The sequence below is a fragment of the Pagrus major genome, chromosome 14 (assembly GCF_040436345.1).
Source record: "Pagrus major chromosome 14, Pma_NU_1.0".
NCBI lineage: Eukaryota > Metazoa > Chordata > Actinopteri > Spariformes > Sparidae > Pagrus > Pagrus major.
Genome location: NC_133228.1, coordinates 21,555,607 through 21,579,030, shown reverse-complemented (window position 1 = coordinate 21,579,030; position 23,424 = coordinate 21,555,607). Strand labels below are relative to the sequence as shown.

Here is a 23,424-nt window from a genome sequence, read left to right as displayed (position 1 = left end):
ACAAGACAATTCTACTTTTAGAAATGAAAAATGTATGAATGGATGTGAATTCAGAATGAAATGCTCCAATCCGTCTCCTTGGAGGGAACTAATGGTCGTAACACTGACTGTAAAATCCCTCTGAATTTGACTTTAAAGACAAGGAAAAAGGCTGATTGTGTCTTTACGCATTTCTTCTTTAGAGATGAGCAGACAGACGGACACAGACACACACACAGGCTGCAGGTAGCAGAAAAAAACCCTCCCACACAAGTCTACAGTCCTTTTGACTTCATTGTTGCAGAAGGAGCAACGTCCTGCTTTTCCAGGAACACATAACAGGCTCTCCGTTATAAATTCATGAGGTTATTACAAGCTCTATGTGTAATTACAAAACATGACACACTTTTTTCCACTTCAAGCACTGGTTTAGTTGTTGAATTTTCATAACATCTGCTGCTTCCTTGGTTGAAATCTAAGGAAATCTCATATTCTGTTTTGTTTCTTTCGAGGTAGAACGATCTTCTCAATTTTACAAACAGTGACATAAATAAATGAATACTCCATTAGCCGATTCATTAATTTGCAGATGAACTGCTTTAGTAATCATTTAGTCATTCATCAACCACGACTCATTAAATACGGCTGCTCTGCTCATGGGAATGCACCTAATATTTTTTTTAGACCTTAATTAAAAAACGCAGATGTACTGTACACCTTATGGTGGCACAAGAGTAAAAGGGTCAGGGGACAAACTGAAGTCAGCGGATACACAATTTGTGAACCATGAAGGTCTGCACATGTCAAACCATGTCAAAAAACTAACAATCAAATGCCTAAATTGAACAAAAAATCAACATGTAAGCATATGAGATGAGGCAGATATAGTGTGTCTGTGCGTTGGCGTGTGATGTGCATTGGCAAGACTAAAGATTGGAGAGGAAGGAAGCTCGTGGTGTGTGCTGTATGTAACAGAGACAGAGTGAGCCAACAAGTAATACTCCACCTCCCACTAGGACAGCTCATTGATGGGAGCTGGGAGTAGGGAGCTTCCCATAGGGAGATGACGGCCTGGCAGAAACACGCAATCAATCGAGGAAAAAGATGAGGGAAACCTTTCTTTTGTTTCACCCAGCATGGAGTCAGAAGCTATCTACTGCTGCATCCAATCCATCAATTTATTTTCCACTAACACGAGCCAGAGGTAGAGACACATCAGAAGCACGTAATCTGTGAACTTGAGTCCCTCAAGAACAACACAATCATCCTCCTCAGCCAATCAGTGTGATGTCGTCAATACCGAGAGGTGAGACTCAACATTTTGTCAGAACCCAATCAGCTGTTCGACAGTGAGGGATGAAGAAATCGATCCACAACACCAGTCCATCAAGTCAAGGCCGTCGATAGGAATTGTGAAATCTATAAGCAATTCATAAGAAAAGCATTGAGAAAATAATCTTCAGTTTTACTGATATAAAAATGATTTAGTTGCAGCCCTGCCACAGAACATAAACCAGCTGTGTTTTATAATCTTTTCTAAAAAAAAAAGGACAAACATTTGCTGCTTTTGGCTTTCAAAGAGTGAAAACTGACCTTCAAACAATTAGAAGACAACTTCTGACAATAGACAGATCAAATGATTAATCAAGTAATCAAATAATCACATAGACTGAACCTAATATTGCACCTTGCATAGTATACATAAATAAAGAATACTGGTACTGGTAATACTGAATGTCACAGAGATTTTCCCACATTAGTGGGCTCTAACTCGGCAGTGTCTGAACCGGCACACCAGATTAGCATGAGCCGAATTAAACTGGTGTGTGTTTGAGTGTTGGGGAGGAAATAATGGGATTTGGGCGAAGCCAGATCAAGAGATTTAGTGGAGAAGATGTAGCTTCTTAAGCCAATGACATGAAGCTACATCACCACAGAGATGAGACGCAACTGCCTCATACATGGATAGAAGTTGAGTAGAAAAAAACGCATATCTGGACACCACAAGGACATGCAAAGTAACCATGGCAACTATCCTCATGCATGATGTGACATCAGGTGAACCATAAACCACAAACTTCAAGTGTTAGGACTGAGTTAGGAAGTTAAGTTATTATTAAAACAATTATTACGTCCCTGTGTTGTTGAGATATTTGCGTTTGGACCGACGTTAACAACCAGCGGACTGACAGACCAAACTCCCTGGAGCCACATCACTAGCTTGGCAAAAAGGATGATAGTTTAAAGTTTTTACGGTTTGTTTAGTTATGCAATTGCCCATGCCATCAGTCCTTTACTCTGCCCTAAAAATCTCTTGCCTCTGCTCTGTCTATATATGTACAATTACCCTCTCAAACAGTATCTCTTTTCCTAGCTAACGGCACAGAATATACAGCAGCCCTTTGCACAAATATGGAGATGTGCTCAGACAATTTAGATACTCAGGTTTTGAAAGGCTAAAAGCAGCAAACTCTGTTATGTGTGCCAAGGCCACTCTGTTCCAACAAGACTTGAGAATAACACAGATGAGTATCCCTGGTTATTTATGACTTCCTGAGGGCTGCAGAGAAAGGCTCATACATTAAGGTAAAACATTGTGCTGCCAAAAAACCAGGTACCTGTTATGCAAACCACTGCATCAGGAATTGAATTCAAATCTATTCAGCGAGACACACATCAGCACTGAAATGTTGAGCAGGGTTTTGTGCAGGCTGATGACTAAAACTAATCAAAATGGGTAAAAAAAATTGTTTGTGCCTTATGAATCATAAATGAAACGCAGCCTCATACTGAGATTTAAGAGTGCTATTCATCATTAAGATTACATTGTGCACTATGTGGGCTACTACACACTGAGCCGTACGATTTTCACATATTGTTATTCTGTTTTCTTAGCTTCGACATCACCACAGTGTTTCCACCACCACTGCTGTGATTTGAGGGCTCAGAACTTGATCTGATCTCCTCAGGCGACTTCAATAAAAACTCATTTTAATAATAAAGCAAAGTAACTTCCGGTTTTCAAGTCTCCAATTAAAGCAAAACCTCTGAGTATCTTTACACTGCATGATTTTTTAATGTGTAAGATGATGAAATGAACAATATAATGAATATTTGATGTGCTATTAAATTAGGGATTTACTTGTGCCAGGACAGGCAGAACAAAATAACAACTAGCTTGGATTTTGTGACAGAATATCTTCTGATTGTGTTCATTTTAACCGTTCTCATGTTTTAAAATGTATTCAAATCACGCACAGAGAGAGAGAAAAGAGTTGCGAGTTCACCTATGATAAAAAAACAGGATGGTATAAGGTGAAATGAGACATTCAGCTCATGTGAATTGGACTGGAGAGCTTCCTGCCCGGAGGGGATCAGCCGTGACTCTGTGACCAGAGATAGGAGTCTCCTGTGGGGAAGAGGAGCAGGCAGACAGACACGCCTCCCCATGGGAGGGCTCCAGAGGTACAACAGAGAATACATGGGGAGCAAAACAGCCACAGAACACACACAAAATGGAAAATGGGCTAGAGTACACACAGGGAAAATTGAGGAATTATTCATTGTCGCAGTCAGAGGTTTGACCCTTTGAGGGGGAAACCAGAAGAAATCGTTTCACCCTCACTGAGTCTTTCCTTTTCTGATCCAAGGGTGTAATGATAGAGGTTGTTACACGCTGTACAGGTGGTAAAGACCTTGTGATTTGTGTGTTTATATGATCACAGAATATCCTGAGAAAGCTCATATGTGGAGGCTAATGCATTTTGTATCATTTTGAATCAAGTAACAGTTTACAAAATGTCACAAAAGCAGTGAAAATGCCTGTCACAGGTTCCTAATGCCAATAATTACACTCCAAAACCCATATATATTTTATTTTACTATCACAAAAGACAAAAAACAGCAAATATTCTACTTATAAAAATTGTTCCCTCATCGGTTGACTGACTAATCGTTTTACTTGTAATCTTGACACTGATTGAAATTGTCAGGCACTTGGTTTAAAATGCCTGTGGGGACCTGCCTGATAAACTCAGACTTCCCCTCTTTAAAATCATTTCTGAAAACCTCCTTGAGTCATAGCCTTCTTATAATTAAATACATGTGCATGAAAATATATGCAACATTTATACGTGAATATTGGAATTTAATCAATCATTTTACCGAGGTAGACACCAGATAATCACTGTTATACTTGATAAGTGTGGGTGAGAAAAACAGGGAGATCCATACGCTGTCAGATCCAAAGAAATCCATTTATTTATGTTGTGCAAAATCAACTTTGTTCTACCTTCAGAAATCTGTGAATCACACACACGCACACACGAACACACGCACACACACACACACCTATACTGAGGCCAAACCCAAGGTGGGGCAGAAGGGAAGTAAACATTGTGAGCCTGATTACTGTGTCGTTGCATTAGCTGAAAAAACGATTTCAAGTCCGAACAGGCTGCCCTCGGCACACACACACACAGACACACACAGACACACACACTGAACTCTTGGCGAGCTGAACAGGACACGTCCACAATATCCGGAGGCTAAGACACACATAATTCAACATCTCTGGCAAAAGGTGACGACAGACAAGACCACGCTGCAGTCTGCACCGAGTTGCCAAGTTGTTCAACGCATCTTTTATCACTTTACTTAACAATCATTTACAAATTATGTTGGCACTTTGTTTCATGTGTAATCCTGCTCCTAAAGTCACTTTATACGATTCAATAGCACTCCGATCATATGTCAAGTTATTATAGCATCTCATCTCAACTACTGGTGATAAATACACTAGAGAATTAATGGAAAGTATATGAATGCATTTAGCATAACTGAACAATGAAACTAATGTGCAAAAAAAAAAAGGTTTATTATTGAAAGAGGATTTAATTTAAGGAGGTCACTATTAACATTTTGGCTGTCTTGCTTTATATGCAGAGGAATGAGGATTAAAAGGTAAACAGGCACAGGCGTTTAACTATATTACAAAACAGAAAAGTTAACAAACATCTGGGAGTGGGAATCAACAGCTCTAACCTCACGTAACTGAATAAAATTTGAATTATACTCAGTGCTTTTCGACACTTCAGACGTGTGCAGTATGTTTGCTGTGAGATAAGACATAAAAAACATTTATGGCCGTGCTCTGTAGTTTCTCAGACTGAGATGTTTATGCAGTATTAAGGTGTCATAGTGTTGCAGTAACATGGCCTAGGAAAACCCCCAGGAGCCTCATTAACTAAACACAGATGGAGGGATGAGGCAGGAGAGCACGCCCTCCTCCTCCTCCTCATTTATTCCCCCTTTATACTGGCTGTAAATTTAAACTGTGATCAGTTAAGATGTACCCAGAGGAAATATGGCTGGGGACTACTGGTGCACACTCACACAGCACAGATGAAATGCACGAATTTGAAAAAGTCAGTCAAGGTGCTGCTCGAGCTAATACATGCTTGATTTTCAGCTGCATGCAGAGAAAACTGGGCGCGAGTGTTCATCGACTGTTAAATTATTCAGACAAAAATCGACAGAGTCATTCAAACAAAAGGACAAACTAGTCTGATACATTTAAATGAGTATGACTAAGCGTCTACAGCCATGCTCGCAGCTCTGTGAGGCTGAAGATAATGTCAGCATGTCAACATGCTGCTGAGGTTCAGAAGGTATAATGATGGTTCACATTAGTCATCATCCCTGTACCATTGTAACATTGTGATTTAAAAGGAGCTCCACCAGAGAGCACGAAAATGAGTCTGTCCCCTCAGAGGTACTGTAAGGCAGAGCTGTTGGTGTCTTTGACGCGTGGGAGAGAAAATGAGAAGAAGTTTGAACGTCTCGATGTCCTGTTTATTATCTCCTTATTAACCCACTTAGGAAAACCCAAGACGCAGTGTTCCTTTTACGTGGGCTGCTGTAAGTGTGTTTCTCTCAATCCTGCCGTTGTGATTTCCTTTTTGTTGTAGCTTAGCTTCTTCAACCATACAAGACAGCTAACTTTGCTGCAACCTTCTAAAGATGAACACAGCCAAGTTACAGACATGAGGTGCGGATACGAAGACTTGACACAGGGATTTGCTGTACGTCAGACGCTCACCAGGCAGGGTGAGAGCTAATCTGAGTCTCTTTGCTGGCGAGGGCCAAGACGATTCTCTGCTGTGCGAGACAGTTGGGGGCTGACGTCAGAGCGTCAGTGGGAAACAGCAGTGGCTAATTGAGGGCTAATGAGCAACTCCTATTTTATGGCAACTCTGTGGGGACACACTACTTCAAATTCAGAGAGACATTCTTCATTAACAACCCTCCCCTACCAGAGATGGCATCGTCCATTGCGATGTTTCAGTGTGGACATCAAAATGCATCAAATTGGTAGTGAAACTGTGAACTCCAACAACACCAAATTTGTGTTTGCGAGTGTTTTGAGTTTCATTGAAAAATAAAACCGTGAACCTCATTATGGCACCGGATGAAAAGTCAGGGAATCACCGCAGTCGGTGTCTGGAAACCAGGAATATGTGTACAAGTTGTTGTGCCGACCGATCTAGATTAAAGTGGATTAACCGACCGACCAACCAACCAAATGACTAACCTTTCTTACAGCCAAACCTCTCTCACCACATTGCTCTCTGACGCAAGCAGGACGCTGCTACTTGTCTCTACTCTCCAGCACTTCTCTGCTGCAGAATGAGAAGGATTAGAGTTGATGAAAGCCTTTTTCAAAGCATGAAGCCGACGCTATCAAAGCAGAACACAATACATGATCTGCTTAGAAATGATGCACAATGTTAAAGAGAGTGTGCAGCCGCCAATCTTCAGTAATTTGGTTTTATCTGTTTGTAGTAATTAAGATAATGTCTCTGAATGAGTGATGCTAATGACATTTAATGACAAAGTGCTGTTTTAAGAGAAAGTTTATCTGATTTCAAACAGCGTTGATATGGAGCATTTCCTACATTTTAAGGGATAATTCAAGCTTGCTCTAGTACAAGCCTAAATAAACCTTATGTAGAGCTCTTAGAGTCCATTTTCAGCAAAACACAGAGGAGAATTAAAGAGCAATGCTCTTGGGGGATGAACGCTGTGAGGTGATCTAGTCAACTGCGTTTCCCTTTTGACCACACCAGAGAGAAACTATGTAATACAGTGAATCGATGACTCACAGTCCGAAAGAGAAACAGAGTGGATATCGAGTTAAAGATCAATGAGCGGTTGGCAATCCATTTACTATCTAGGGAGCTCAGCTTCAGCTAATGACTTGAGCTGACTATTACAAAATCTAACAACACACGTACACAGAGCTTTCAATCCGAGCACAGCATGTACAACACAAGCTAAAGAAGGGTTTATCAGTGTGTGAGATAACTCTGCAAAATCTGAACCGAGTCTATGTTGTATATGACGTGCTTTACACACACACACGCACACACACACACACAGGCAAAATAAAGTTGTAATCCCTCCTCTTCTCTCTCTACCACTCTTGTAATCTGAGATTTTAATCTCTGCTTTCCAGAGCAAAGATTACCCAGCAGCCCTCACTCTCATTGAAGCAGGGACCTAAAATGCTCCGGAGGAAAAAAAAAAAAAAAAAAAAAAAGAGGATACAGATGTGTGAGGGTGTAATCTTGAGAAAACGGCTGAAATAGTGGAAGAGATTTTGAAGGGCGTGGAAGCAGAAGTGATGGAGATACGGAGCGACAGAGAAGAAGGGACTGAGCGAAAAAGAGAGAAAATCCTGCTGGAACATGGCGAGGTCAATGTCTGAACTCCACAGGTGGACCAGCACAATCCGATTACAGATAGAGTACTCAAACGAGTTAGGGTCAGAGTTTATAGTGTGGCCTTCAACTGAACATTTGGCCATTTTACATTTCTATTAAAATGTACAGTCTAGTCAGCTGGACTTAGCCTAGTTTACACGACCCCTTAACATACTGACATAAATTTTGATGAATAGATGGATGACTCATTTTATGACCCATCCTTCACGAGATTACTCACTTGATCAAAAAAAACCCCACAAATATTATGATATTTTTACCCAGCACAAGCTAACAGCACAATAGATATCCAACAGGGGGGTAGAGAGCCTTACCTTAATAGTAATATAAACCAAAACTATAAATATAAACTAACTAGGGCTGCGACTAATCATTATCATTATCAGTTAATCTGGACATTGTTTTCTTTTCTCGGTGAATCAATATATCGTATTGTGTGTAAAATGTCCCGTCAATCAACAGTCCAGGAGGCAAAATGATTCTGTTTATCATCACATAAGACCAAGAAAGGCAGGAAATTCTCATATTTGAGAAAAAGAAACCAGCATATGTTCACATTTTTGCTTAAAAATAATGAAATATCTCAAAATCAATTGATTAATTATTAAAACATTTGCTAAATAAGTTTCCAATCAACTAATCAAAGCAGCTCCAGAACAAACTGATCCCGAACAAAAGAAAAAATACACTTATTAATCATTTCATATCAGAAAACACATTTAATTCCTGATTCCACTCGCTCATAAGTAACAACGTTGAAAATTGATATAAAGTATGATGCTTTTATCTCTCTAAGCTTCAGGAATATATTCAGAAAACACAAAAACATTGATGTAAAGGTATTAAATTACTATATAACCCTGTTTTAAACATCACGTTGAGATGTCCCATGACCCGATGACTGAGATTTGTTTATTTCAGTCTGCCAGGAGACGTCACAGCAGCTCACACCAGCTTCTGACATACAGCGAGTGAGGCTGATTATTTATTTATGGCAGGGCTGTTTCAGCTAGGCGTACCTCATAACCTGTCAATCGGGTTCAATATCAATCTAGAGAGGAGTGTCAGTGTGAAACTATTCCATCTTCAACTCCCACATGAACTAATACAAGTGTTAAAATAGATTTTTTAACCAAAGAAACAAGTTAGTGGCGCTGTTAATCTACTGAGAAGCAAAGCAACTCTTTCTTTAAATGTTAAGTGCTTCACTCCTTTCAGTCAATGACGCACACAGTTTGGTTAATTACTTTTTCATGCTACTCTGCAGCTCAGTCGCAGCAATCTGTGTGAAGACCAGCTTCAAGTCTGCTTTTACAGCTAAAGAAAAAAAAAACAGGTGAGAAAAATCTGTCTTTTGGCATCCCAGTCAGCCAGCAGCGTCACTGAGAGCTGTCGACCACGACTATCAACCAGTGCTCAACTTAAACAAGTAACTCACTGAGATCTTATCTTTATGGTACATTTAATTTTTTACTTTATTTTGCTCTGAGTAGCCCTCCTGTTTCCTTTGTGCGATGCATTCTGGGAGAATAAAAAAAAAAAAAACAAAGTACTCTCAAAAGTCAGAGGAACACATTCGCCTACATTCAACACCTCTACAAAGAGACGCTCCATTTTTGGACGCCCGATTCAGAACATAGCACTGCTCCGCACTCAAAACACACACACGCTGACACGCCACTGCACTCACTAGACTTGAGTACAATGAAATGTTGGCATGAGTACAAGCTGGAGCTCTGTTGATAGTAACTTTGAAATGTGTCCACGCAGTCTGAGTGACCCTGCTTTCTTCTGTCAACAGACAACCGCATGCAAACACTCCCTGTGAGTTACGTAACAGTGACTGGCAGCTGTGTGTGCAGCAGCGACTCTATATTATTTAGGACGCAGACTTAAGTCATACTAGAGCTGAAATAATGAGTCGATTGATAAATTGAGGGAATTTTTTATAAATTTTTTTATTGACCAACAATTCTTGACAATCAATCAGTCTGATAGACGGCTGGTTTTCTAAGTTTTCTATGATAGTTAATTGAAGTTCGGGGTGTTTTGGGGCTGTTGGTCTGATTATTTCCGAAAACATATTGTTTGTTGCAGCCCTTATTTACACACAGTGCTTTTGTTGAGATATGTGTACTACCAGGGCTGCGACAAACTTTTTCTTTTGGAATAATCAATAAATTATTTAGTCTGTAAAATGTCAGAAAATGATGAAAAATGCAAGAAAACACAAATTCCCAGAGCCCAAAGTGATGCCTTTTAACATCTGATTGTAAGTATAAAACAGAAAATCTTAGGGCCCTTCTAAAAACAGTCTATCTATCATGTCAGACGTGTTTTTCAGTTGCACGTCTCGCGCAACAGACACGCTCTCATTTTGAACCATGCAGCTGTCTTCACCAGCTCCTGCAGGCTCGCATTACACCTCTGTCTCACGGACGTAAACCCGACATGAGGCGTTTAATTCAAGTCTACTTTTTCAACATTATGGCTTTAAACGTGAGGTTGATGCCCACTAAAGAGGCACTGGATAAATATTGATCTACATTTTGCAACCTCGGTGGAGCAGAGCGTGCTGCTGTTCGTCACCCCACAGACTCTCCCTTCACTTCTGCCCAGCAGCTGGGAAGCATGAAACAGGAACTTCTTAGGGAGGAGCTGCAGAGTTTATTAATTGTCAAACTTTAACCTACACTGTTATTGCCACAGAGCAACTTCACCTCCACCCTTTTCCTCAGCTCCTATCGCCAACACGTTCTGGTCTGAGTGCAATAAGCCATGTTACTCTTGTAACACAATCACATGCATCGGTGTTGATGGAAAAATGTATGAGGAATAATCAAACTGCACACCGAACAGAAAGTGCTGCTGCTCCATAACGTTTTGAAATTCACGGACGAGATGAAACGGGTATGAACGGACGCTTCAGTGTCTCGTGAATGTTGTCGTCACATGAGCGCGCCTCTGACGTGACGTCTAGACACAGGGGTTACACACTGTTGGCGCTGGGTGTGAAAGTGACAACTGTGTCGGTCAGTAACTGGCAATGACACTTGGACCTTAATGTTATAGAGAACAAATAGCCACAATTTGACAACAACAACAATTGTCTAATTGATTAATCATCTATTCATTTCAGCTTCAAGTGTGACTGCACTGCGCTGAAGGCTAACCAAATGTTTCACAGTTTTCAGGGTAGAAACACGAGCTGAGCCACACATTTCCACATTAATGTGTCAATTACACTCCTGACTAATTATAGCAGGTTGTGATGACTATGCAGAGGCGGTACTGTTGAGTTTGAGTGGTTTCAAAATAAAACACCAGAGCAGCTGAACCAAAATTAGGCCGCTAGCTAAATACATCTGCTCACAGAGTGTAATAATTGGCAATGAATCAGCTTTACATGATATGACTACAGGGAAAACGGCCATGTGTGCGTGTGTGTGTTTGCCCCACACAGATGATGGGCAGAGTATTTGTGTGTTAGTTAATACACACCCTGTTACTCACACACCCTGCATCACTGCTGGTGTGTGCCTATTCACTGTCAGCTTATCCCACTCAAATCCTAATCCAAAACACAGAGAGAAAGAGGCAGAGAGATAAACCTGTGTACCTACACGTGAAATCATTTACATTTCACAGGTTGCCTCCTCTTGTTGCACTCCTGCCTCCTCTCTCGCTCACGTCCTCCCTCGTTTTAAAACGTGCGAGGGTCGTTTTTTTCCAGGATGCCGCGCAGATTCCACCAGTTGCCCCGACAACGGACGCGATTGAGTAGATTGCACCTCGCCGTAATAGCCAATGAAGCGAGTCGAAGGCGAGGACCATCAGTCACCTCCCATTCAACAACATTCACTCCTCCCATTCTACTCCCTCTCAATGGCCAAACAATGGCCGTAGCTTAGCTCATCACTGTGATTTGTGGTGCTGATGGGGGACTTTGTGTGTGTGTGTGTGTGTGTGTGTGTGCGCGTGCGTGTGCTTGCCCATAGGCCAACTGCAAAAACTGGTTTCCTGTATCCTTCAGAAGCGGAGCAAAACAACAAGCCCTGACCTGCTGGGTATAATTAAATGTTTGTTGTTAAAGGCAATAACTACCAACACCCAAGGCCAGGAACACATAAACTAAATCTATTTTTTTTTCTATCTATAGTCTACTTGTTCATGAGGGAACATTATGATAATATAGTCTTAAATGAGCCACTTCTAATGGGCTTATGAGACATTACGAAACAGAAAGTAAACTAGAGCTCACTTTCATTATTAAGTGTGAGTGCCAATGATTTAATAAAGAGAAAAATAAGAAGACAAACACCTAATGTGTGAATTTACGGGACTTTTTTCTCCTGGCTTCACCCTGAAAGATTACAAGACACTAAAAAAAGGAGGCAGAGAGCAGAGCCTGTTCCTGCCTTTGTTTTGGTTGTAGCAGTAAACGGAGCTGCAACTTAGTTTGTTTTGTTTTTTTTCACAATTTACTGTTCTCTTCATTCTTTGTTTGGATCAATCCTATGATCATTTAGTCTATTATTTGTCAGAAAATACTGAAAAATAACCAAACACAATTTGCCAAGACTTCTTTACATTACATTCACATTTTAGATGCTGGAACCAAAGGACATTTGGCATATCTGTCTGATAAATGACTTTATTTATGTAGAACTGAAGCAATAAGTCGACCAAAACAAAAACAGTCAGCAACAAGTTTGATAATCAATTAATTAAAGTATTTTTTCGAGCAAAATGCAAAAAAGCACCAAGATCTTCAGCTTTTCGTTCTCTTATCCAATTTTAAATGAACTATTTGGGGGTTTTGGACTGCTGGTTGGACTTAGCATGACTTTTGTAGATGTCACCTTGAACTGTCAGAACAATTTCTGACATTTTATAGAGTTGAAATCCGTCAATAGTTTTTAATTAACCACAGGTGAAAACATAACCTCCTTGGCGGAGGTAATAACTGTGCTAGAAGGCAGCACTGTCACAATATCAGATTTAACAGAAGAATTCACAATAACGATATTGTTGTGCGACTAGAGCGTCTGCCTCTTGTCTGTTATCTCCTTTGACGTGATTTTGTACAGCATGTAATCATGTGCATTATTAATACAGCAATATTTCATTTTTTAAAATATTACAGTTATTGTCAATACCAGTATATCTTGACAGCAGTACAGGAAGGAATACTTCAAGACTGTATCTGAAAATAAAGATAATCCATCACATCCACTCATGTTTGCCACAAGGTGGGATAAAGGATCATGCACGGTGAGATTATTTGTTTTTCCTGGATATCTATTGATCTCACACAGAGGCCTGGTGAGGAACGTCTCCCCAGGGTGGATTACTAAGTCTCTGCACGCAGCATTTCTCAGCAAAAATAAACTGAACGCATGAACAACCCGTAACCTGGTTTGACTGATGGCTGACGCGTACTATTTCAGTCGTAAACAATTCCTCTTATCTTTCTGCCAAGAAAATGGAATTAGTCCTTGGGCAAGGTAGACGTCTCTTTATTGACGTGAATGTAAAGAAGAATAAATAAGATCTTGAAAAACACACTGCTGCCAAGAGGGGATACTGCCAGGAGCTCAGAGGAGGAAACACACCCTCATCCTCATCCTCTTTCCTCAACATCAAACACACAAACACAAACACACACTGAAGTCCAAGGCAAAATCTTCCCCTGTGGAAGTGATATAATGACAGAGAAAAGGCTCCTCGATGCATTAATTATACACCACAACCCCCCTTGCACACACACTGTTTAGGCATATGCAAACACACGGGACCGGGCTGACCTTTAAGATTCATCCACATTGATATTTCGATATACCAAGTCAACTCTGGTGCTTCTACCTGCCTGAACAAATCAATTTCCTCACTGATATCAGTCGCGTTCCCTCTTCATTGCCGAGGAGGTAAACTCGGCAGGTCTCCTGCATCTGTGTGATCGGATAAACTGGCCCGTTAACACACATACTGCAAAACAAGTCCCTGTAGCTGTTGATCCTTAAGAAGACCACAACCTCTTGAACTGAAGAGATGCCGAGGAAATGCCAAATGTTTGAGAGTGCATTACGTAGAGACACATTTTTCTCCCAGCTCTATCATATTTAGGCCTCCAGCAATGAAAATATACACTGTAAAGGGAGCTTAAACATCAGCATTAAGCTTAGCCTTTTCAATATTGATATTACATTTTCGAAATTATCTGTGTGGGAGTTTGTATAAATTAAAATTAATTGTACCAAGGAGGAAAGTGAGTCCCATTAAACTTCACAGCGCAGGTTTGAAAACATGCTTACTAGTCAGCACGACGGTAGGAATACAGCATTTAAAGTGGTATTAGGCACATTTATGAACTTTATGAACAACACAAATCAATAATCTACCAAAAGGATGTTCATTATTTTGATAAACGATCAGTTGTTTCAGTCATTTTTCAAGCAAAAAATGTTAAAATGTCAAACATTTGCTGGTTCCAGCTTCTTAAATGTGAAGATTTGCTGCTTTTCCTTATAATTTACTATTTTGACAATTGTTACATTTTTTGTTTTTTCAGAGCATATATACAATATGATTGCAACTAACGTTTTTTATCATTGTCCATTTATCTGTTGATTATTTTCTTGCCTAATCAATTAGTTGTTTGGTCTGTAAAATGTCTGATAATGGTGAAAAATGTCCATCGCAGTTTCCCATAACCCAGGAAAGATCTAAAGATTCATTGATAATGAAAGTAATCTTTAGTTGCAGCCCTACTTGAATTAAAAAAAATCTAATTATCTGTCCTAAATTGAAAACAGCTGAGAAAAACTGGTTACTGAGACGTAATGAAATTCAACCAGTGAAGAGAAAGAGAGAGGTGTTACAGTGAAAACAGTTTCTGCAAGCTTTAGTGTTCAGTAAAAAGATACACTACTCCCTTCTGCCTCTGCCACAGACACTACACTTTCCAGCTACTGTCTGGGAAATGTGCTTGAGGAAAATGACTAATACTGAATCTTTCTACAGCAACTACCACTCTGGTGCCCTTTGGCAGGGATCCTCATCCTGCACCAACAGAGCTGCTCAGCAGTAAAATGTTTGTACTGGTCAGCTCCCAGGTGTGAATGTGAAGCGTCGCTGGAAAGATGCTCAGTCGACACTCTCATAAGTATCCCCTGAGTGTTGTCAAAGAAAGGTTAACAACCGAGGACGGGATGGTCTGCCTCCAGTCACTGAACAGCTCATAAAGATGTCATGAGCTGAAAAATGCCTTGGTGTGTTATCTAGTGTACCTGGGTGTACTAATGCCTAACACACAGCAGGACGATGTACCTCAGAGATGCTTGTAAGTGCTTTATAATGACCTGGATAACTGAGGACCTTCATCAACATCTCGGAGATACTTTTCAAAGGTGTGTATGTGGGTGTCTCAGCTGGCAAAACATGCTGTTCCCATCTCTCTACAGCTTGTGGGGGCCTGAGTGGCTCTCTCAACAATTACATTCAAATTAACTGAAGAGGGAAATGTGATTTTAAACTAATTTCTTTGAACCTTTAAAATGGGGTTCACTCGAGAGCCAGTGCGCCACTATGCCGGACCAAAACTGCAAAAATCAAAACGAATAAATGATTCAGTAAATAATATGCTATTAAATACACCAAGAATGAAAATAAAAAATTGGCATTTGTGATAGCAACCGATGTATAGTCGATCTAATCGGTCGGTACAGGTGTTTTTTTTGTGTCCAATTACCAATAAATTAATCTAAACATGAGCTACTTTGGCTCTGATGCAGGATCCTCACAAATCCATGATCCCACTCAATGTCCCGTCCACGACACTATCTGATTGGTTTACACATCACAAGGAATGGGCTATTAACACTGAATAATCTGAATCGAAGTACCTAGTAACAAAAATGATCAATAAATGTAGAGGAGTGGAAGTATAAAGTAGCAGAAAATGGAAATATTGAACTAAAGTGCCTCAAAATTGTGATTAAGTACTTGTACACTTAATTTTAACAAAAAAAGGTTTTCATTTTTTGGTTACAAATATGGGTTATCTCTCTCCTCTCTCTGGTGCATGTAATGGCATATTGATTCGCTTATGGGCAATTTATTCATTTTTGATTTTGGCAGTTTCGGTCCTCCACACACTGCATACACGATCTTTCGAAAGCTGTCATACACCTCTTAGCATTGAAGTATGTTTTTCTGTACAGAGCTACACAAATTAGCAGCTGTCTGCTTCCTGTAATTGGGTCAGAGACGGGTCTGTTTATCTGCCATAACACAGTAAGTTATTCAACCTTCAGGAGGAATAACATAGTGACATATGAAGTAGTCACCATAGCATGTGTTGCATCCATTCAACACATAACAGGAAGGCACATTACTGGATGGCCAGTTGCCTTCTTCCAACAAGCAGCCTAGTTATACAACAGGAACTTGAACACAACTTAAGAAAACAGAAACCTTCCCGTGGCATCTCATTGTTTTCATATGACGACAGAGAAAAGATGAATCTTCACCTGCAGACAGTCTGGATAGACCTGCCCCACCACTTGGCTTTGCCTGTGGGTGCTATTATTTGCTTCGCCAATGGTCCATATGATAAAAATGTCTAGATGATACAAGGTCACCTGAGCACAATCTGTAAGAAGCTCAGCTCAACTCCACCAAACTCCATTAGAAAATCACCCAATTTAAGGTTGCCTCGCATATTGGAGCAGATCGGAACCAACAGCAGATAGGAGGGAACATTTGAGGGGGAAATGCAGTGACAGGAGCACTGGACCTGTGCCGAAATGCAGAGGGGCTCTTGAAGATCCACAAGAAACGTGTAAATATGTTGTGATATCGCCGATATGCACGTTGTAACACTATCAATGAAACACGTACGAGTTTTTAAATGAGCTTCGGCATGTTTCTCACAGACGAAAACACAACGTGTCGGGACTAGTCGGCCGAAAGCGGCGTGTCAATTGTTTCACGGTTGATCGGAAAAAGAGGATGATTTCCAACTCCACTTGTGTTTTCTACTGACAGAAACTCGACATAAACACATTTATGCGCTAAAACAACTTGTCTACTTTTGGTGTGTTTGTTAAAAAACTGGACGTTGACGTGGCAAAACGTGACACAACGTACATTTTACGGAGAAGGCAACAACAATAAGTCAAGTTAAGGTTTTACCCCCTTTAGCCATTTTGTTAAAAACAAGTTTGCTAACGTTAGCTTACTCAGTGATAGCAGAAATCATATTTACCATATTAGCCCCGCTGGTGTGAGTGTGTCCCTACTTCTGATAAACTTTTCTCCACAGCAGCAGCAGAACCAGCTCCGGACATAATCTCCGGACCACAAACTGGACCTCCCGGGTTCGTCGTCCCCCTCAAGTGTAAAGTTGACCGTCGTCCGTTGACGCCGCCGGTGAAACGCGCGCCATCGCGGCTCCTCCAGATCTCCGCCGCCGCCGCCGCTGCTGGAAACTGACCCGACGGTACGTTTCGTTCGCCAGCCAGCCCGCCGCGGTAATCCTCCCAAAGCCAGCGAGCCGGGGGGAAGCACAGTGTGCGATCGCGCCCCGCCCACCGCGTTGCACCGAGGGAGGGGCTGCGGGGGATATCGAGTACACCCACATGAATTAATTCATGACCACAGAGTGAAGAGCTGTGAGCTCCACCACAGCAAAACAGCTGTTTCACTCAGACCTGTGACACTTTATATGTTTGATACTGTTTTTTTTAAAGGCTTTTTAAGTCAGAGCAGTGGTGGAAGAAGTATTTATATATATTGTAAAGTATTCCTTTATTTACATACACTGGATTACTATTGTTGTTAATGACACATTACTATGGAAGCAGAATTTTAATGTGGCTATTTAAAATTGAGCCAATTTTAACAACTTTGATTGTATACGACATGGATGGAGCTTCAGGATCTGTAAGATAAAGCCCGATCCAAAATAGTTGTGTCGTGATATTGTGATCTCCACCTCCCGACACTCATAATTTCTATAGATATCGCGATAACAACGTGATTGCGTATCCGTTTGGCCGCAATAATCCTGTTGAGAAAAAACTACTACTGGACCGCTCTAATGCGAAATAGTGCGTGGATACCAGACCTGAACCTGTTGGGGAGCGATCGGTCAGTTATTTGAGGGTATTTTCGTGAAAGTATAGGCTAATGTCAAAAAAATAAATACATATAGTGGAAAAGTAAGTGATATTATGTGATAAACAGCATGCCTGTTGAGTCCGGGTCAGTCCCAGTTACTGCTTTTTCAGATTGAAAACTGCAGCTCAAGCTACACTCTAATGCGAAGGTGCCTTAAACCTGCATTCTTTCTAATGGCCAGCAGGGGGCGACTTCACTGGTTGCAAAAAGGAGTCCCTTTGCATGCAAGCTTATGAGAAAATGACCCCACTTTTCTCTTGATTTATTACCTGCGTAAACAGTTTTCTGATGAGTTTGTGGTCTCAATCTCTTTTCTAAAGTATTGTAAACATTTAGAGTGAAACAGATGATAAAGCAGGGAAAGCTTCAGGCGAGTTTGGTGCCTTTTGACTGACGAGGTGCTACCACCTCGAGTTCTCTGTCAGATCCAATCGGGATATCCTCCCCGGCTCCACGCTCTCCAAATATAGTCACTTCTGGCTTAAAAAAAAACTAGGATGGCGACAGCTGAAATGCCAAACTCAAGGCTTCAAAAGAGTCATCTGCAAATCAATGAGTCACCTCTGGTTTGTTTACTTTCCACCGCTGTAAGTAGAATCAAACATACTGTTAGTTATGTGATGATTCATGCATCAGGTGGTTGCTTGTCATCATCAGCTCCTGGTTATTTTAACCTGATAGGCATTTCTAAATATAATCCGGGCCAGTAATCCTCAACTCTTCTCTTAAGTACTTTTCCTATCACTGTAGGCCAACTTTTTTTAATCAGCCGATGATCACAGCTGACAAAAACACACAGTCATCTTGATAATTAGAAATAGATAGCTGAAATAGATAGACATGACACCGGCCATATCTCAAGTGAAAGGATAGATGAATTACACCACAAAGGTCTGGGGAATGAGTCATTAATAATTTAAATGCACGGCAGGTCTGCTCTGGCCCAAATGATAAAGAAACCAATTAGTAAGGTTAGTGTCCCTGTCATCTGATAGGCCTGCTGATAGTTTAATGTCAAGGACTATATTTTGTATTCTCCCTCACAAAAACAGCCCACTCTTCCAGCTGCCATCTTAGAAAACACTGACACACTCACAGAGGTTTTATCTCTGTCTTACGCTCCTGTCATTCCCCATCAAACCTGAAGCATCCCGCGTTACGAGGACAGTAGTGACTCAGCCACCTGTTAATCTTTGTGACAAGTGTGCGAGCTGACAGGTTGGACACTCCGAGGCCGAGTGATTCAGCCCGCAGGGCAGCCAACAGCACCTGGTACAGAGGCTGCCTCCAGGGGACGAGAGCTATTGAAATTTGAATCTGATCCAGGCTGATTCAATCACTCCCTCCCGTGAGTGCGTGCGTGCATATTTAGAAAGATCATTGCATAACTCTGGGATTGATCCACAACATATCTTTCTGCTATGATCAATCCTAATAACCTAATACACTTCCAGTCCATTTCCTCTGGGTATCAATTCATAATATCCATGCGTGTGCATGTGCGAAAGAGACACAGGAGGTAGACAGTTAAATGTGACATTTAATTAAGTCCAGATTTGTACTTTGGAATTGATTTTGCTCGGAGAGGGCACTACTGGCTGTGAGTTGACAGAAAACAACTTCAGCCTTATGTAAATGCCATTAGGAGCAGATCTCTGATGGATACTGCAGCACTGCTTGATACTTGCGAGGCTGGAAACAGCTGGAAAACAGCATTTTCAGACAAGTCTCTCTCTGCCTGCTTCGACTCACTGCATTCACACACGTACTCACACTCTCTGACATTGCAATTATTCATTTAAATGTCACCACATTTGACTTTTAATAAGTGCAGCATAGTTCAAAATCCAATTATCTGACAAAAAGAGAGATGTGGCACGGCACCTTTTCTGACCTGCGGTGTACTAATGTCCCAGTTTGTGGTTAGACGATGATGTGAAATTCATGTGTGCGTCAAGAATCGAAGCATTTGCGTGTATCCATAAAATTCACTCCGCTAATCACAACACGCTATTGTTCCTCTTCCTTCGCCAGCGATGTTTGTTTTCTTTAAGGGCTTCCTGCAGCGCTTCCTGTCTCCATTTCAGCCGTGACATCAGCACTGACCTACGTTACACCAGACACTGATGCTGGTCCGGGGAATGTAGGTGGGGACGAGCGTCGGGACGTTCTGGTGCATCTCTGGAATGTTGGAGGGAGTTTCGGATCATAGCGGAGGGATTCTGGAAAGTTAAGGTGAAGGAATCAGAACGTTCCCGTGGGATCCGACAATGTTTAGAGGAGAAGCTGGAACGGTCCGTGGGGATCTGGAATGTTTAAGTTAGGCGTGGTTCAGGATGTGCTGGTGGGATGCTGCACACTCGGGTCAGAACTTTCCGGTGGGATTCTGGAATGTGTAAGGGGGTATCGAGTTGTTCTGTAGGGATTCTCCAATGCCAAGGTTTAGAGGTCAGAACATTCTGATGGGATTCTGGAATGTACAAGGGGGATCGGATCAACTCCTTTGTGGTTTCTTGAATGTTTTATTGTTGGGGGGGTAAAAATGTTCTGTTGGGGTTCTTGTACAAATTATATGTTAAAGGGGCCGCTCACAGTGACGAACCCGAAGAGAACTTTCACCTGAATTTGTGGTTTCCTTCAGCTCTATGGATTATTCTACCATCTTTCAGATCATTGTTCACAGCCTGCATCTTCACTGTTTTGATGCTCTGATAAACCCTCTGTTCGCTCACCAGAATAAATAGTAGCTAAGTACATTTCTGTAAAAAGTTAAAGCTGAACCTTTCTTTATGTTGCATTTGTTTAGGTTGAATTTTTCTATTTCTCTCTTGTCACAACACTGTGTTTATGCTCTAGTAAGCTTAAAATACCAAAATGTTTTGGTGGCCATGATCACAGACGGTCTGACTTCCCATGAAAAACACTCGCTAATGACGTGTCAAAAAAACGATGGAAATATCCCCAGGTCTTCTTAATAACATCCACTGATGAGACTCAAACTGCGATCTGCCTTTTGGTGGCCTTATTGTCTGTAATAACGTTAATACCTAATGAGCATTTAATTTGAAAGTGACGTGCCACATTTGCCACACATGTCAACCTTGGACTTATCTGTGGTTTGCAGAAACATTAACTGGTGGTTTATCAGTTCACCACAAACCTAATTTGGTGGAAAGGGTGTAACTAACTGGTTCTCTGAGCCTGAGTTGATGTCTACAAAATACCTGCAGTCTAAAACCCAAACATTTTCAATTTGCAAAGATATATAACAGAGAAATATCCTCAAAATTGAGAAGCTGTAACCAGAAAATGCTTGAATTTATCACTGCAGTGTTCTTTATTGTTGATGTGCAGCGTTGTTATCTTTATGGTTGCTTAGTGCGTCTTGGGTCCACCATATCCGACATCAATGCTACTTACAGTACGCCACTTACTGGCATTATAGCCACAAGCAGCATTAACGTTACTTTCATGCCAGTGAAACTGACGTAAATACTAATATCAGTTCCCATGCATCACTGAGTGACTTCATCCAATACGTGTGGGAAATAAAAGTCAGACACTGAGTGAGAAAGCGAGACAAGAAAGTGAGACTTAGAGCTAATTGACAAACAGCTGTTCTAATCCGGGCTGGTTATTGCTGTGACTCTGAGTCAGACAGGAAGGGAAACTCTCCAGAGCAGACTGTGTGTTCTGTCTGTGAGAAGACACGTCTTAGCTTTCTCATTTCCTTCTCTCTTGTAAGACAGCGGTGCTACTCAGACAGAGCTGGACACAGAGGCACACAGTCACAATTTATGGATGTAATACAGACAGTGACATCAAGAGATGGTGCAGGGATGAGATTAAACCCGGGAGAGGTCATGTTTAATTAATCCTGCACTCGTTTCTATTCATTACAAAGACAGAGGATGTATGTGCTATAGAGTGCTACGACAAGTAAATAATAACACATCGTATTTACTCCAGGAATAATGGACCATGTGGAGAGAATTACATTAAGATCATCAATATTTCACAGTTATGACTACTGCCTAATGTCTCGCTCATATCACAGTCACAGAGACGCTCTAATGTGTTTATAATTTAGCACTCTGTGATTGCTATTGTCAGTTGGGAATACAGTAAGCCTCCATCCAGATGAGCACAGAGGCAAAAAAAGCTGCGACCCACCGCTGCGTGCATCCGCTGATATAACTCGTCTTTTATCCCTTGTGTCGTGCAGGGCGAAGACAGAATTAACATCAGCTCAGTCAGAATCAATTGAACAGGGAGACGTTTGCACGTATAATTGAAGTTGCGGTGTAGTTTTGGGTTACATAACCCCCACAGAAGCCTTATCCCAAAAAAAGATACATCCCTTTTTTCATTTCATGCCCCTTTTCATCGCCGTGTGATGCATGTAACCTCAAATCACTCTCTCTTCTTATTAAATCTGTCAACCCCCTGCTCACTCTCTTTATTATGTCAATGCTTTAGTGCCAGCAATTACATTTTCTCTCTTGATTTGTCTCCTTCTCAAATGATAATTTCCCCTGCCCGTCTCTTTCACCTCATGGCTTTTATCTCTCCGACAATCTTCCCTTCCTTTCCCTCTCTTATTGCTGCACCTTCAAAACGCAGCTTTTCATATTCAGCGGGACCTTAAAACGACTACCGCCTCGCTTCAATCAAAAAGAGCGTGTCACTCAGTTTCACCCTGACAAAGTAGAACTACTTTCGACCACATAAATGTTCTTTCCACCTTGTGCTATTGATGCCCCCATTAGGCTCAGCAGAGGGCGAGTAATGATCCCTACTCGCACACAAACACAAACATGTTGTGACAGAGCAGGGTTTAGAGGGGAGTGAGGGAGGCCGCTGCAGTTGCGGCTACCGTTTGGCAACAGGGACAGTGTCTAATCAGTCCGAGCATCCACATATATCACCAGGCGGAATTAATCAGCGGGGATGACATGGTATTATCAAACAATGCTCCGGTGGCAGGGTCAGCCACGGTGCCAAGTCAGAATGAAATGTAGAGCCGAGGACACAGAGTCAGAGACCGAGACCGAGTTGTACCAGCCATGCATAAATCCAAAACAGTGCACTCCTCAGATCGTCCAATATCCCGGGTTCGGAGATTTTTATGAGCTTTCAAGTAAAGTGGAAACAACATGGACACTACAAAGATGTGATTTGTTGCGGACTTGCTGTTGCACCAGTACAGTCCCCTAAAACTACTAAACTATAACTTTACCTGACCTGTAATCAGGGAAAAAGCTGACAATAGGTTTTCTAACAAATCTAGATCTAGTCACAGGCATTAACCATTGCTGTCCATGTAGGGAATATCTGCATATGCTAACCTCATGCTAACCTCATTGGGTAATTTAGCTAGTATAATTGGCGCATCACCTTTTAGCACTTTATTAAGCATCCGGTGTACATGCCACTGTATCACTAATTCAGTTTGCTAGGTAGCAGTTACACCTGGCAG

At 41.3% G+C, this 23,424-nt stretch overlaps 1 protein-coding gene across 2 annotated transcripts in view; it reads right to left on the bottom strand.

The window, feature by feature from the left end:
- tmcc3 (transmembrane and coiled-coil domain family 3) overlaps positions 1–23,424 on the bottom strand; it is a 49,963-nt gene that overhangs the window by 11,922 nt on the left and 14,617 nt on the right. Inside the window, exon 1 of one of the 2 annotated variants that reach the window (XM_073480817.1) lies at positions 17,032–17,298. The exons of the other annotated variant lie outside the window; for it this stretch is intronic. Coding sequence (XP_073336918.1) covers positions 17,032–17,034 — 3 coding nt within the window. The 5' untranslated portion in view covers positions 17,035–17,298. Of the gene's footprint in view, positions 1–17,031; positions 17,299–23,424 lie in introns of those variants that run through there. 2 annotated transcript variants of the gene reach the window in all.